General features: G+C 38.7%; 1 protein-coding gene across 2 annotated transcripts in view; it reads left to right on the top strand.

The window, feature by feature from the left end:
* LRRC69 (leucine rich repeat containing 69) overlaps window positions 1-15,358 on the top strand; it is a 90,752-nt gene that overhangs the window by 24,429 nt on the left and 50,965 nt on the right. The window contains exons 2-4 of one of the 2 annotated variants that reach the window (XM_028109357.1): window positions 3,326-3,452; window positions 6,870-6,942; window positions 13,338-13,533. The exons of the other annotated variant lie outside the window; for it this stretch is intronic. Coding sequence (XP_027965158.1) covers window positions 3,326-3,452; window positions 6,870-6,942; window positions 13,338-13,533 — 396 coding nt within the window. The remainder of the gene's footprint in view (window positions 1-3,325; window positions 3,453-6,869; window positions 6,943-13,337; window positions 13,534-15,358) is intronic. 2 annotated transcript variants of the gene reach the window in all.

Here is a 15,358-nt window from a genome sequence, read left to right as displayed (position 1 = left end):
TACTGTTTTCCAGTGTGGCTGCACCAGTTTGCATTCCCATCAACAGTTTAAGAGGGTTCCCCTTTCTTCGCATCCTCACCAACATCTGCTGTCTCCTGACTTGTTAATTTTAGCCATTCTGACTAGTGTGAGGTGGTATCTCATTGTGGTTTTGATTTGTATTTCCTTGATGATGAGTGATGTTGAGCATCTTTTCATGTGTCTTTTAGCCATTTGCATGTCTTCTTTGAAAAAATGTCTATTCATGTCTTCTCCCCATTTTTTACCTGGATTTTCTGTTTTTTTGGGTGTTGAGTTTCATAAGTTCTTTATATATTTTGGATACCAACCTTTTACAAGATATGTCATTTGCAAATATCTTCTCCCATTCCATAGGCTGCCTTTTATTTTTGTTGATTATTTCCTTCACTGTGCAGAAGTTTTTGTCTTGATGAAGTCCCAATAGTTTATTTATTTATTTAAAAGATTATTTATTTGAGAGAGAGAATGAGAGAGAGAGAGAGAGAGCATGAGGGGGAGAGTCAGAGGGAGAAGCAGATTCCCTGCTGAGCAGGGAGCCTGATGCAAGACTCGATCCCAGGACTCCAGGATCATGACCTGAGCCGAAGGCAGTCACTTAACCAACTGAGCCACCCGGCGCCCACCAATAGTTTATTTTTTTTTTTTAAAGATTTATTTATTTATTTGAGAGGGAGAGCACGAGAGGGAGAGGAAGAGAGAATCTCAAGCAGACTCTGCACTGAGTGTGGAGCCTGACACAGGGCTCGATCCCACAATCCTGAGATCACGACCTGAGTGCAAACCAAAAATCAGATGCTCAACCGACAGCACCACCTAGGCACCCGCAATAGTTTATTTTTGCTTTTGTTTCCCTTGGCTCAGATGATGTATCTAGTAAGTAGTTGCTACAGCTGACATCAAAGAGGTTACCTCTGTGTGTTCTCTGTGATTTTGATGGTTTCCTGTCTCACATTTAGGTCTTTCACCCATTCTGAATTTGTTTTTGTGTGTGGTGTAAGAAAGTAGTCCATGTTCTTTTGCATGTGGCTGTCCGGTTTTCCCAATACCACTTGTTGAAGAGATTGTCTTTTTTTCCACTGGTTATTTTTTCCTGCTTTGTCAAAGATTAGTTGACCATTTATTTGTGGGTCCACTTCTGCATTTTCTGTTCTGTTCCATTCACCTATGTGTTTTTGTGCCAGTACCATACTGTCTTGATCACCACAGCTTTGTAATATACCTTCATGTCTAGAATTGCTATGCCTCCAGCCTTGCTTTTCTTTTTTAAGATTCCTTTGGCTATTTGGGTCGTGGTTCCATACAAATTTAAAAATGCTGGTGGTATTTTGATAGGGATTGCATTAAATGTGTAGATTGCTTTGGGTAGTATAGACATTTTTACAATATTTGTTCTTCCAATCCATGAGCATGGAATGTTTTCCCATTTCTTTGTCTCATCTTCAATTTCTTTCAGAAGTGTTTTATAGTTTTTGGAGTACAGATCTTTTACTTCTTTGGTTAGGCTTGTTCGTAGGTATCTTAGGGTTTTTGATGCTATTGTAAATGGGATTGATTCCTTGATTTCTCTTTCTGTTGCTTCATTATTGGTGTAGAGAAATGCAACAGATTTCTGTATGTTGATTTTGTATCCTTTGACTTTACTGAATTCATGTATCAGTTCTAGCAATTTTTTGGTGGAGTCTTTCCAGTTTTCTACACAGAGTATCATGTCTTCTGCAAATAGTGACTTCTTTGCTGATTTGGATGCTTTTTATTTCTTTTTGTTATTTGATTGCTGAGGTTAATACCATGTTAATAGTGTTAAGAATGGACATCACTGTTGTGTTCCTGACCTTAGGAGAAAAGTTCTCAGTTCTTCCCTGTTGAGGATGGTATTAACTGTGGGTCTTTTATATACAGCTCTTATGATGTTGAGGTATGTTCCCTCTATCCCTACTTTGTGGAAGGTTTTTATCAAGAGTGGATGCTGTACTTATCAAATACTTTTTCTGCACCTACTGAGAGGATATGGTTCTTATCCATTCTTTTATTTTTTTATTTTTAAAGATTTTATTTATTTATTTGACAGAGAGAGATAGCGAGAGCAGGAACACAAGCAGGGGGAGTGGGAGAGGGAGAAGCAGGCCTCCCACGGAGCAGGGAGCCCGATGTGGGGCCCGATCCCAGGACCCTGGGATCACGACCTGAGCTGAAGGCAAACGCTTAACGACTAAGCCACCCAGGCACCCCTCTTTTATTTTTTTAAAAAAGATTTTATTTATTTAATTGACAGAGAGATAGTGAGAGCGGGAACACAAGCAGGGGGAGTGGGAGAGGGAGAAGCAGGCTTCCTGCCGAGCAGGGAGACTGATGTGGGACTCAATCCCAGGACCTGGGGATCATGACATGAACCAAAGGCAGACGCTTAACGACTGAGTCACCCAGGCGCCCTTATCCATTCTTTTATTAATGTGGTGTATCACGCTGATTGATTTGCGAATATTGAACCACCCTTGAAACCCAGAAGTAAATCCCACCTGATCGTGGTGAATGATTCTTTTAATGTACTGTTGGATTCAATTTGCGAGTATTTTGTTGAGGATTTTTGCGTCTATGTTCATCAGGCATATTGGCCTGTAGTTCTCTTTTTTAGTGGAGTCTTTGGTTTTAAGATCAAGGTAATGCTGGCCTCATAGAATAAGTTTGGAAGTTTTCCTTCCATTTCTATTTTTTGGAACAGTTTCAGAAGAATTTTAACTCTTCTTTAAATGTTTGGTAGATTTCCCCTGGGAAGCCATCCTCCCTGGACTTTTGTTTGTTGGGAGATTTTTGATTACTGATTCAATTTCATTGCTGGTTATCAGTCTGTTCAAGTTTTCTATTTCTCCCTCTTTCAGTTTTGGTGGTTTATATGTTTCTAGGAATTTGTCCATTTCTTCCAGATTGCCCAATTTGTTGGCATAGAATTTTTCTGTGGCGTTGGTTGTGATCTCTCCTCTCTCATTCGTGGTTTAATTTATTTGGGTTCTTTCTCATTTCTTTTTGATAAATACTGGCTAGGGGTTTATCAATTTTATTAATCTTTTTCAAAGAACCAGCTCTGGTTTCATGATCTGTTCTACTGGGTTGTTGTTGTTGTTTCTGTATCACTGATTTCTGCTCTAATATTCATTATTTCTCTCCTGCTACTGGCTTTAGGATTCATTTGTTGTTCTTTTTTTAGCTCCTCCAGGTGTAAAGTTATCAACAAAAGTTCTTAATGATTTCTTCATCTTATTTGAAGGTGAATAATGCATGAGTTCATTAAATTTCTATATGTTTACAGTTGATAGTACTAAATCTGGGAAACAACCTTTTGGAAGAAATTCCAGAAGAGATGAAATACCTTACATCCCTGAAGAAGCTTCATTTATTTGGAAACAAGATTTGTAAATTTGCATCTGAAGCATGTGGTAAGTTAGTCAAAGAAGAGCAACATTATGGGATCAAACTTAATCTCCTTAAATCTCCTTATATTGAACAAGTAAAAAAAGTAAAAAAAGAAATTTTACCTTTTAATCTTTTTCTGTTGCAGATATTTATACACTATTCTTGAAATTAAGGAATTTGGGGGCATTTTTTTCAACCATTGTATATATATTTCTCTAATGTGGACCTAAGAAAATAAGTTAATATTAGATTAGTGAATTTTCCCTTTTCAGAATCAGTGTACATTTTGATTCTTGAATCTGGAGGCCCTTCCCTGTGCCTGAGAGGAAACTCAGTTTGAAAATCAAATTAAGAAAAGCTCTTCTTGTTCTTTACACTTTTTATTGTCTTTACACTTTTTATTGTCTCAATATTAAGCTACAATATCTGATCAAGATGCTAAATTTAAAATCAGGAGACTTTGAAAGAAAAAATATGAGATCCAATAATTGGCATTTTTTTTGGTGTTTCTTTTCAACTTATAACTTCTCCGTTCAACAGGACACTCTTCCTATTTAATATTAGGTAGAGTGGGCTTAAGGACAAAACACATGACAAAGATCTAGGTGATGTTTATAGCTTCATTGACCTACGTACAGCACTTCATCATTCTATGTCTTTGCCTCTATTAGTAAAACTGAAGATATGTTATGTGAACTTTTGAGACATGGGTACTAGATATAATCCCTGTCACCATCGAGCAGCATTTATTAAGAATATCACTGCATGGGGTGCTAAGTTAGGGGAATATTTGGCAAATAGCACAAATAGACTTGGTATGATCTCTTTATTTTAAAGTCTTAAATCATGTATCTTGGAGAAATATTTTTTCAAAATAAGAACTGTAACAAACACTTATTGATGCTTATGCACATTATATATGCAAAGCCATAGATTAAGGGTTCAATTACAGTTTACTTAGGAAGAAAACAGTTTATATAAGAAAAAAATTAATGGCATGAAAACAAACACAATTTTATAAACTATTTCATAAACTATACTGAGGGGACAAACTTAGGTAAAACCCGACTTATATAAATAAAATTAAGCAACCTAATTAATGCTAATTTAGGTTTCCATAAAGAAATTTTTTTTCTCGTGTGCCCTTAAATTTGAGGTTTATAAAATATATGTAACCTGTGTACAGTGCCCTTGGATATCTGTAGTTTCTGTATTTCTTGGTTTTGGGCTGTTGAAGTTTGAAAAGCCCATGTGAGTGACACAGAATGTTTTAGGTTGTGTCCTTATTATCCAAGAGCAGAAGTAGTTTGGTATCAGGGAGCTGAGCACTATCCAGCATGTATTACATGACCCAGTGCCCCTGACCAGAACCAGACTGGGCCGGGGCTAGACTTATGTCCCAAGATAGGCCAATATTAGTCTCTTTCTTGGAAATTATGATGGAATCTAAAACAGTGTAACTGGTCTGAGCTAATCATACGAACTAAGACAGTGGTTGCAACTGGTGGCTTGAGCGCTGAAACTGGTTCACAAATAAGTTGGTTCTGTTTTGATCGCCTTTTAAAAAATTTGAATTAGGGTACCAAAACTTGCAAATCAGAAGAGTTCATTAAAAAAAAAATTGGATCTCTCCCTCTTTTTTGTCTGTTTTAAAAAAGAACGACTAGGCAACACCAGAATCACATTCCCACATGATAGCAATGGCCAGGAGCTGGCTGAAGGGCAACTGCCCTGTTAGATAAGGCAGGTCCTCACCAATTCTACACACTCCTGTCAGGTGCACTCCTGCCAGGGTTACTACAATGTTCTGAGTTATCTTCTTAGTTCCTGTAGGCATCTCAGTTTGAGAACTGTCTACCCTGCCTGTGAACATTCAAACACAGGAATTGTAGGATGGCTATGAATACATGGAAAATTGGAGACAATCTGCTCAAAAGAGAAAGCCTGGGGAGTGGGGGAAAGATGGGAGTAGGGGGGAGAGAGAAAGAGAGAGAGAGAGAATATAAATATGAAGCCGAGGGAAACTGTAATGAGAAATAAAACTCTGTGTTCTGCAGAGACGCCCTGAGAATATACCCACTGGACTTTGAGAAACTCCTGGGGGAGACAGAGTATTAGCCTGGAGCATGGTGTGTGGGTCCTTGGATATCACAACTTGGTTCAGTGGTTCAGAAGAAGCATGAGAAGCCCAGCAGACCCAGGCGTGAGCATTTCTGTGACTACCAAGTGCAACCAAAGGCCTATGTATATGCACACACAGCCAGTACATATATAGGAGCCTATAATCATGTTGCATAACACATGTATTTATATTAATATGATTCCCCCCAGCCCCCACGTGCTAAGGGCCCAGTGTGTTGGGCGGCCGGCACAGCCATAGCCAAGCCGAACAGAGAGAAGCCTGATGTGGAGATGTACCTGGAGCTGCCTTTAGTCACCGACTTCGAGTTCAAGGGGCCAGAATTCCGCGCAGGAGAGGCGTGCCGGACCACGCCGTGTGCGACACACAGTGCTGCCCGTCCGACGAGCCGGGAAGGACAAGTGCACAGGCCCCCAGTCCGTCCGCTTTGCCTTGGGCTCTGCGCAGAGGCTGGTGGCCGAGGAGGGCCTATTCCCCACAAAATGCGGCAGAGAATGCCTCAGCTCCTTCGCATCTCTGGTGAAGAAGATCCCCAAGTCCTCGCGCCACGTGCTAGCGCGTCTACTCGTCCCTCTTCAAGGTTGCGCTGGCCCTGGAGCTGCGTGGACACATGTCCACACTTAATGTCCCCTTCATCCTCCTCTCTGGGGAGTTCCTCCTGCGCGGCTGCAAAGAGAGCGCCGTCGTGGGCCACGTGCCCGAGGGGCTGTGCAGCGGTGGGGCTGCGGCGCATGCGCAAGGGCGTAGAGCCTGACAGGCGTGCACGCGTGCGGAGAGACGGTGGTACGCGTGCGTGTGTGAGTGTGCGCACACGTGCCGGGCTCGCTCACGGGGGGGTCTGCCCACTCACGTTCCCCAGCAGCGCGCCAGGGCAGGGTGGTGGTGGCCGGCGCCTTAGACCGCTCTGCACACGTGGTTTTCCTGATGGATGGGTGAATGCCGCCAGTAAGGAGGACCCTTTGGACTTCATTTATTCGCTTAACAAACATTTATGGGACAGCCCTTGTGAGTTAAAACTAAAACAAAATAACCCTGGGTTCAGATGCCTCTTAGTGTCTGGTTCCAATTCGTGGTAAGCAGGGCTGGGCTCTCTGCTCTTGGGCGCTGTGATTTAGCTTTTTAATTTGGTGATGAAATCCCCCTGTTTTGCTTAAGCTAGTTTAAGAGGGTATCTGTCACCAGCAACCGCAAGAGCCTTGACCAAGGCAAGAAACCAGAAGGAAAACAACAGTATATAGAAAAGTGGCTACAAGTTATTCTCTAAGAGATAGCTAACGTAACTAAAATTATTTTCCAACAGATGGGTTACAAAACTTGATTCTGCTTAATCTGAACAACAATCAGCTCACATGGATTCCTCAAGAAGTCAGCAGGTAATTTTGTTTGTAGCGAGACTTGGTTAAACATCCCTTCACCAGCTCCACCCTGGCCATCTGAACCTCAGCCTCATTGCCTGGCCTCAAGTCCCTGTGGGGTTTGTACATGGCAAAGAGGCATCTGAAGGACTGAGACAAGCCACTAATTTTAAGCAGACGATTCTTTAAACACTTCAGGGAAATGAGAAATAGCATGACTCGGTGGTCTAAGTGTAAAAGTGGGGGTTTGAAACCTAAAGTTCTAAAGTTGATTGCATTATTGATTTCCTAACTCCAGAGTTCTTGGTGTTTGCTCTGATACAGAATTGGGGACATTAAATTTTATTTCATAAAGTACTGGAAACCATTTTCAGCTTGATGGAAAAGGTAATGTAAAAGCAAAGTGTTGAAAATCAAGATAGCATTTTCATTAAAAACCCCCACATTTTATTATCATTAACAACAACAACAAAATGCTGCACATCTTATCCTGCACATCTGCACAGATGGGCTGCTGTTACGGTGGCTTTCTTGAGCCAGCTTAGGGCCTCGTCCTTCTGCAGGCAAAACACTCTCTTGGGTTTTTCCTCTGACAGATGGAGAGAAACCTACTTGGGTTTACTTGACTTTGGAGACTCTTTTTATTGCCTGTTGAATAGAAACAGATGTATTACAACATAAGAGCATCCAGATTTTTAAAGGATACAGAACTATGAACAGTCCTTAACAAAGGGATTTGTGCAGCACCTAAAATCTATTCCAATTCACTTGTCTATACTTCTAGTCAATATATTATGCTTCCCAGAGAGATTTTCACAGAGAAAGTAACGTTTTAAGTCAGAGTGACTCGAAAAAATTTTAAGTGATCTAATTTTTGAAGAAGACTATTTATAACAATGAAAATGCCAATAGTTGTTTGCTTGCTCTTTCATTTATTTGGCTTATCAATGGATTTGTGTATCAGTGATATAATAAAGAAAGGGAAGATCTGGCAAACTAGGTCATATCTTTGTGCAGCTAGCCTTACGACTTTGGTCAAGTAATTTAACTGCACCTTAGCTTTCTTGTCTCTAAAGGAAAAATTTTGAGTAGATGTACTTCAAAACCTTTTCAGCTATAACATATTATGATTTCACAATTTATTAAGCTTAGATCTGATTGAACTATTAAGTATAATAGTCACAGAACTGTATAAATCTATAGTAATACGTTAGAAGATGATATGAAATGAAATCTTTCACTGAAAAATGTAGTATTGCAAAATATGTTAGTCTACACTGTTTTGTAGATAATTCTGGATCGTCTGTATTCTGGCTTTGTCCTATATGTAGGCTGATTGGTCACTTCCTCAAGCTGGATTCCATTTTCTGATGTTGGTGAATTTTCTTCACCTTCCAAAACCTTAGTGTCTTCAACTGCAGCACGAGGACAATAATAGTGCTATTCATAGTGTTGTTTTGACAGTTAAATAGGCAAATTCGTCAAAAATATTTAGGATTGAGCCTGGGACATATTAAGTGCTCAGTGGATGTTAGCTTTTCTTGTTATGGGTTGTTATTTTTATTCTTCTTTTCGTTCCTCCCTTTTTAGAGATGAAAGATTGACTTATTGGTGAATTTGGGAAAAGCATTGAGTGTACATGGCTCAGTGTCTTTCTTTTTACTCTGCCATCGAGTAAGCAGCTTCCTTAGCAGGAAAGGCTGTGACTGGGTGGGTACGTTGAATGCAGGGGAGGATTGGTAGGGAGCCTGAGAATGTTCGAGTCAGCTCTATGCTGACGTGTGATTCCCTTCTTTCCGAATCCCGTATCTTATTTCTCCATTTGTTTAGCATCTGGGGGGGGGAGAGTTCTCTTTGTTGGCTCACTTAAACTACAGAGTATTGGTTCATGGACTTGGAGTCAAACCTGGACAGGAGAGAGTTTTGCCCCTAAACAACTCTGTCTTGGGCAGGGCTGCACAGCCACAGAAGAAAAAGGAGAATGTGGGCATCCTGGGGACAGAATCTCTGTGAAAGAAAGGGAGAAAGGAAGGGACTAAGCCAGTGGGCTCAGTTCTTTCTCCAAATTCACCACTCAGTGAAGTTATTCTTCAGCCTACTGGAGAGGAAGGGGGGCAGGGAGAAGCTGCAAGTGTGCTTCCTGTAGTTTTCTCTTGGAAGAGTGAAGTTCTCCCTGCTCCTGGAAATGGAAACAATGACACATACTTGTTTTCCCTTCTGCTCTTTACTCACCCAATGAATGATGGCTATTTACAGTAGCCTCTGAGCTCAGCTTTATGCCTTGGAATAACGACAAAATGAAAAACCAACTGCCATAGTAGTAATTCAGAGTAGAATCAATTAGAGTCGTGATTATAACAGTGGTTAGTGAAGAAAATTCCTTGTCCCTTTTTTCACAGGACCTACTCCACACACTTTCACTCTCTTTTAACACTGAGTCATCCAGTTTTGACCCTGTATCCTCTCTGCAAATGACTTTGCTCCTTATTTTACCAAGAAATTTGGCTCCCTCGTTCCCTTCTTTTCAGCCTCTCTATCTTGCCTTAAGTAGATCTTAAGACAAAGTCTACTTCTTGTCTTTTTTTCTCTTGCTCCCTCGTTCTTTCCTTTATAGTCAAATTTCTCTAAACTGCCATCTGTCTTTTGCTTTTGTTTTCTACTTAACCCCTTAAAATTATCTTTTTTCCGTCTTCATTCTACTTTATGTTATTTTTAAGGACCATTAGTATCCTTTGGACAATCAAATCTAATGGCCTTTTCTCTCTGCTGAATACAAATTACACAAAAATCATGAGTGTTCCATTCATTGAGTTTTGACCAATGTACACACAGTAGTAAGGTATTGAACATTTCCTTCAATCCACAGATTTCCTCATGTACACTTCCTGAATTCTTACCTCTCACAAGCAGCTATTATTCTATTTCTACCTCTACAAATTAGTTTTACTTGTCCTAGAACTAAATAAGTGGAATCATACAGTCTGTGTTCTTTTGTGTCTGCTGCTGAGCATAAATTTTTTTTTGAGATTCACCTTATTGTTGCATCTGTCAGCAATTTGTTGTCTTTTGTTTATCCCCAGTAGCATTTCATTGCATGAATTATGCCACAAGTTATTTTCGCCTGTTCATGGACATTTGGATTATTTCCCATTTGGGGCTGTTATGAATTAAGCTACTATAAATATTCTTGTAGAAATCTTTTTGTGGACACGTTTAATTTATTTTTCATTTCAATACCTAGGAGTAGAGTTGTAGAGTCATTGAGTAGGATTATAGGCATATGTTAATTTATTAAGAACTGCCAGTAGTTTTGCAAAGTGGTTGTACCATTTTACATTCCAGCAGTTTTTAAAATGTTAACCACTGCAGTAGGTATGAAGTCATATCTCATGGTAGTTTTAGTTTGCATTTCCCTAATGTCTAATGACAGTTGAGCACCTTTTCATGTTCTCATTCCTTATTTTTATGTCTTCTTTTGTGAACTGTTTGTATCAAGTATTTTTTCATTGAAAAAAATTTGTGTTTTTTTTTGTTTTTTTTTCTTTCTTCGCATTGAGTTGTAAGAGTTCCTTATGCATTCTGGATACAAGTGTTTTGATAAGTGTTATGTATTGCAGATATCTCTTCTAGTATGTGGCTTGCCTTTTATTTTCTTAACAGTACCTTTAGGTGAACTGAAGTTTTTAACTTTGATGAAGGCCAATTTTATTTTAAGATTAGTGCTTTCTGTGGCCTTTTAAGGAAATATTTGCTTACCCCAAAGTTATCAAGATATTATCCTATATTTTCTTCTACGATGTTTATAGTTTTAGTTTTTATATTTAGGTCTATGATTCATCTCAAATTAATGCTTGTGCACAGTGTGGGGTTATAGTCAAAGTTCACTTTTTTCCCACATTATCCTATATTTTCTTCTACAAACTTTATAGTTTTAGTTTTTATATTTAGGTCTATGAGTCATCACAAATTAATGTCTGTGTGTGATGTCGGGTAATGGTCAAAGTTTATTTTTCCCCATATGTTTATCCAGTTGTTCTAGCACCATTTGTTGAAAGACTGTCTTTTCTTAATTGAGTTGCCTTGACACTCCCAAAATCAAATGACCATTTATATGTCTATTTGAACTCTCCCTTCTATTGCATTGTTCTATTTTTCTATAATTTCTCTAAATACTATCTTAATTACTATAAGCTTTGAAATCAGTTAATGCAAGTCCTTTGACTATTTTTTATTATAGTTTTGGTCACACTAGGTATTTTGAATATCGTGTAAATTTTAAAATTGACTTGTCAATTTTTACACAAGGAAACTTTAAGATTTTTATTTGGGAGAGCGCCTAGGTGGTGCTGTCAGTTGAGGGTCCACCTCTTCGTTTCAGGTCAGGTTGTAATCTCAGGGTCGTGAGATAGAGTCCAGCATGGGGCTCTGAGCTTAGCACAGAGTCTGCTTCAGACTCCCTCTCCCTCTCCCCGCTGTGCGCGCTCTTTCTCTAAAATAAATAAATAAATCTTTAAAAAAGATTTTTTATTTGCGCTAAGTTGAACTGTAGATCAATTTGTGGAGAAGTGGCATCTTAGCAATGTTGTTTCTTTTTACATGTGGACAAGACATAACCCTACTTTTATTTAGAGCTCCTTTAAATTTTCTCAGTCATAGTTGACAGTTTTTGGTATAGAGTTCTCTCATATCCTTTGTTAAATGTTTTCCTAACTATTTTATGGTGTTTTTTTTTTATGTTACTGTAAATGGGGTTTTTAGAACTTTTCTTTTCCAATTTTTATGGCTATAGTTTAGAAGTGCAATAGATTTTTTAAATAGCGAATTTGTAGTCTATGACCCTGCTTTTGGTTCTAGTAGTGTTGTTTGTATTACCTCTCTTTAACATTTACAGTGTTGACCATCTCTTTAATTTTGAAATTCTCTCCTCCTATACCTTTAAAGATTCCTTGTTAACCTGGTTCATCTCCTGTTTCTCTATTCAAGACTTTTCTAGGTGCCTTTTTTGTTTTTGTTTTTTTTTGGTCAGATGTTCACATTCCTCAAGAATCTTTCCCACTTCTCTGTCTTCTCCTGCCCTTTTTGTTGTTGTTCTTCCTGTCAATCTCATCTATTCACATGGCTGTTCTTGTCAGGTTTGTAGTCTTCCCCCAGTCCCCTTCACCTACTCTGACCACTTTCCTTCCTCCAGGCCCCCTTTTTTAATGGTCTAAGAAACATCACCTCATTCTGTTATTACTTTAATCTTAACACATTGGACCTTGAGATTATTATATATTTTCATTCTTTGCTTTGCAAAAAGACACATCTGCATTTGAATCTTGACAGTGTTATCTACTAGATGGGTAATTTGGGCAGGTTGTTTACTGCCTCTCTCCTTTATTTTCCTCATTTCTAAATTAAGGGTAATAATTCCAGCCTTAGGGTTGTGCTGACGATATAGTTTCATGCACAGGTACATAGTTGATGCTGAACATTACTAATTTCTTTTGCTTCTTTATTCAAAATATAATATTTTTCTCAGCTTATTATGTTGCCTCTGTTGCCCTGGTTTTACGAGTTCTGTTACTCAAAGCCAAGTTCAAATGTTTATTCTTCCAAAATGTTTGTGATATACTTTACTACCATACCTGCAACTAGAAACTCAAATTTCCTTAATCCCTTTCTCCCTGTCTGATGGCATTTCCTATCTTCATTTTATGGCTCTAATATCTCCTTCTAGACCATGATATCCATAAGGGCAGAATTTGTGGCTGATTCATCTTTGTATCTTCTGCAGCAACTAAGTAGTTCTCACATCTGTTTGGTGCAGGATATTTAAATCTATATCTATACCTCTATCCATTTATATCCATGTATATATGTATGTGTATATTTATGCACATCTATGTCCTCCTTTGTCTTCTGGCTTCTTTTTTATTATAGCCAATGTATACATACAAAAAGTGAAAATAGAGTTTTCTCTCTCTTAAATTGAAGTTTTTTTTTAAAGATTTATTTATTTATTTGAGAGAGAGAGAATGAGAGAGAGAGTACATGAGAGGGGGGAGGGTCAGAGGGAGAAGCAGGCTCTTTTGCTGAGTAGGGAGCCTGATGTGCGACTCGATCCCGGGACTCCGGGATCATGACCTGAGCCGAAGGCAGTCGCTTAACCAACTGAGCCACCCAGGCGCCCTTAAATTGAGGTTTTGATTACCTAAAATTCTTTTAACATAAGCTATCTGATTATAAAATATCTTTAAAGGTTAAATTATAGTAAAGATTTTTTTATGCTCAAAGTATTTGTAGCAGTTGTGAACCCATGACTAAAGTAAGGCTTAGACGAGCTACAAAAAAATGAATTGACACATGGCTTCTGATAAGTACAATGGGCTTTCTTATTCTCATAAATTTCATTCATATACTTTATTTTTTAGATTGAAAAGTCTTACATATTTGAGTATAAATCATAACCAGCTAGCCAGCATTCCTAAAGGACTTTGTTTTCTTAAGAATCTTTCTGAACTTCAGCTTAACTACAATCAGCTCATTTGCATACCTGAAGAGATTAAGTTCTTGAAGAAGCTCCGGAAGCTTCTTCTGGTCAGGAACAACATTGAAGTTTTGCCAGAGGTAAGGAAAACATGGAACCAAATTTTCTTGGGGAAGAACTCATTATGACACAATGGGGAGTGGTTATGGAATAGGTTTGGACATCTGAATACAAGCCATCATTTACTTTCCCTCCGATTAGGCATAGTCAGTTCCCAAAGCCCTATCAGAAAAGAGGGTTATAACTTGGATTATTCCACATAGCTAGGGATGCCAGATTTAGTAAATAAGGATACAGGATGCTCACTTAAATTTGAATTTCAGATAAGGAAGGAATAATTTTTTAGTGTATGTGTGTTCCAAATATTGCATGGGACATACTTATACTAAAAAAAAATTGTTGTCTGAAATGTAAATTTAAGGGAACCTCTTGTATTTTATCTGGCAACCTATGTATGGCATAAATTGTAAGTACATTTTGGTTTTGGAATATGTGCTATATGTCTTCCATTTTTCCTACATATCTACTATCCATCTTTTTCCAACATGTTCTGTGCCTGGAAATCTGACCTGCATGGGCATCAGTAAGCTCCTTTGTCCTCTGGCTAATAGGACTTGAAAGGGCAGGAGGAGAGTGAATACCAGATGGTATTCCCCTGGTACCATTCCTGATAGGATGTCATAAGTTGCGTGCACACTTTTCTGGCAGACCATGGGGAATATTAGGTGATCCTCATATGGACCATTACTACCTCCCCTTGGTTCTTCAGGCCCATGGCAGTAAAGAACTCCCTGCTGTTGCCTGCTTTTGGGACTGTTGTGGGAATCTTACCAAACTTTTATAAATGGTGGCTTTATTAAACTCTCCTCAAATTTCCCAGTTTGAGAGTATTATTTCCTGCTAGGAACTTGTCACTGGGTTTACCTTCCTTCCCTATGCAAGTTAAAGTTAATTTGATAGGAGGGGGAATTCATGTCATGCAGTAAATTGAGGAATACAAAAAGTAGATCAATTCCTGCTGTTTCATTTTTTCTCAAGAGGATATTCCCTTTAAAAATTCTGGGAGCCTGGGTGGCTCAGTTGGTTAAGGGTCTGCCTTCAGATCAGGTCATGATCCCAGGGTCCTGGGATAGAGCCCCACATACAGCTCCCTGCTCAGCGGGGAGCCTGCTTCTCCCTCTGCCTCTGCCCCTCCCTCTCGCTCTCTCTCTGCCTCTCATGAATAAAGAAAATCTTAAAAAATAAAATAAAAATAAATAAATAAAAATTCTGTGCACACTAATGTGATATGTGAAAATATAGCAAGTTGTAGGCTGTAAATAAGTATATTTCAAAAATTTTATTCTTCAATTCCTTAAAAAATCCTAATTTTTGTAAATGAGTAGAAACAGTTCTCAGAATTACAAACTAAATCTATTAAAAGTGTAATACCTTTATTTGAGGGAAAAACAGTAACAGTAGTACCACAATCATTGTCATGAAGCATTATATTATTTAGTGTTCATAACAACTCTGTAATGTTGCTTTTCTTATTTATCCATTTTATTATTTTTTTTTTTTAAAGATTTTATTTACTTGAGAGAGAGGGAGAGCGAGTGAGAGCATGAGCATGGGGGAGGGGCAGAGGGAGAAGGAGAGGGAGAAAAACAGACTTCCTGCTGAGCAGGGATCCCTGATGCAGGGCTCAGTCCCAGGACCCTGGGATCATGACCTGAGCCAAAGGCAGACAGTTAACCAACTGAGCCACCCAGGGCCCCTACCCATTTAAAATAAGGAACCGAGGGTTATATAACTTGAACACAGTTTGCAAAGGTCAGAGAAGGGGCTTAAATCCATGTCTGTCTGACTTAAAAGTCTGTACTTCAAACAGTACTCTTCCTACAATTTTTTTTAAATCATGAGGAT

This window comes from Eumetopias jubatus, unplaced genomic scaffold (assembly GCF_037043125.1).
Source record: "Eumetopias jubatus isolate StellerSeaLion01/CBP00866 unplaced genomic scaffold, mEumJub1_p1.0 scaffold_4, whole genome shotgun sequence".
Classification (NCBI taxonomy): Eukaryota; Metazoa; Chordata; class Mammalia; order Carnivora; family Otariidae; genus Eumetopias; species Eumetopias jubatus.
This window is presented reverse-complemented; position numbering and strand designations above follow the sequence as displayed.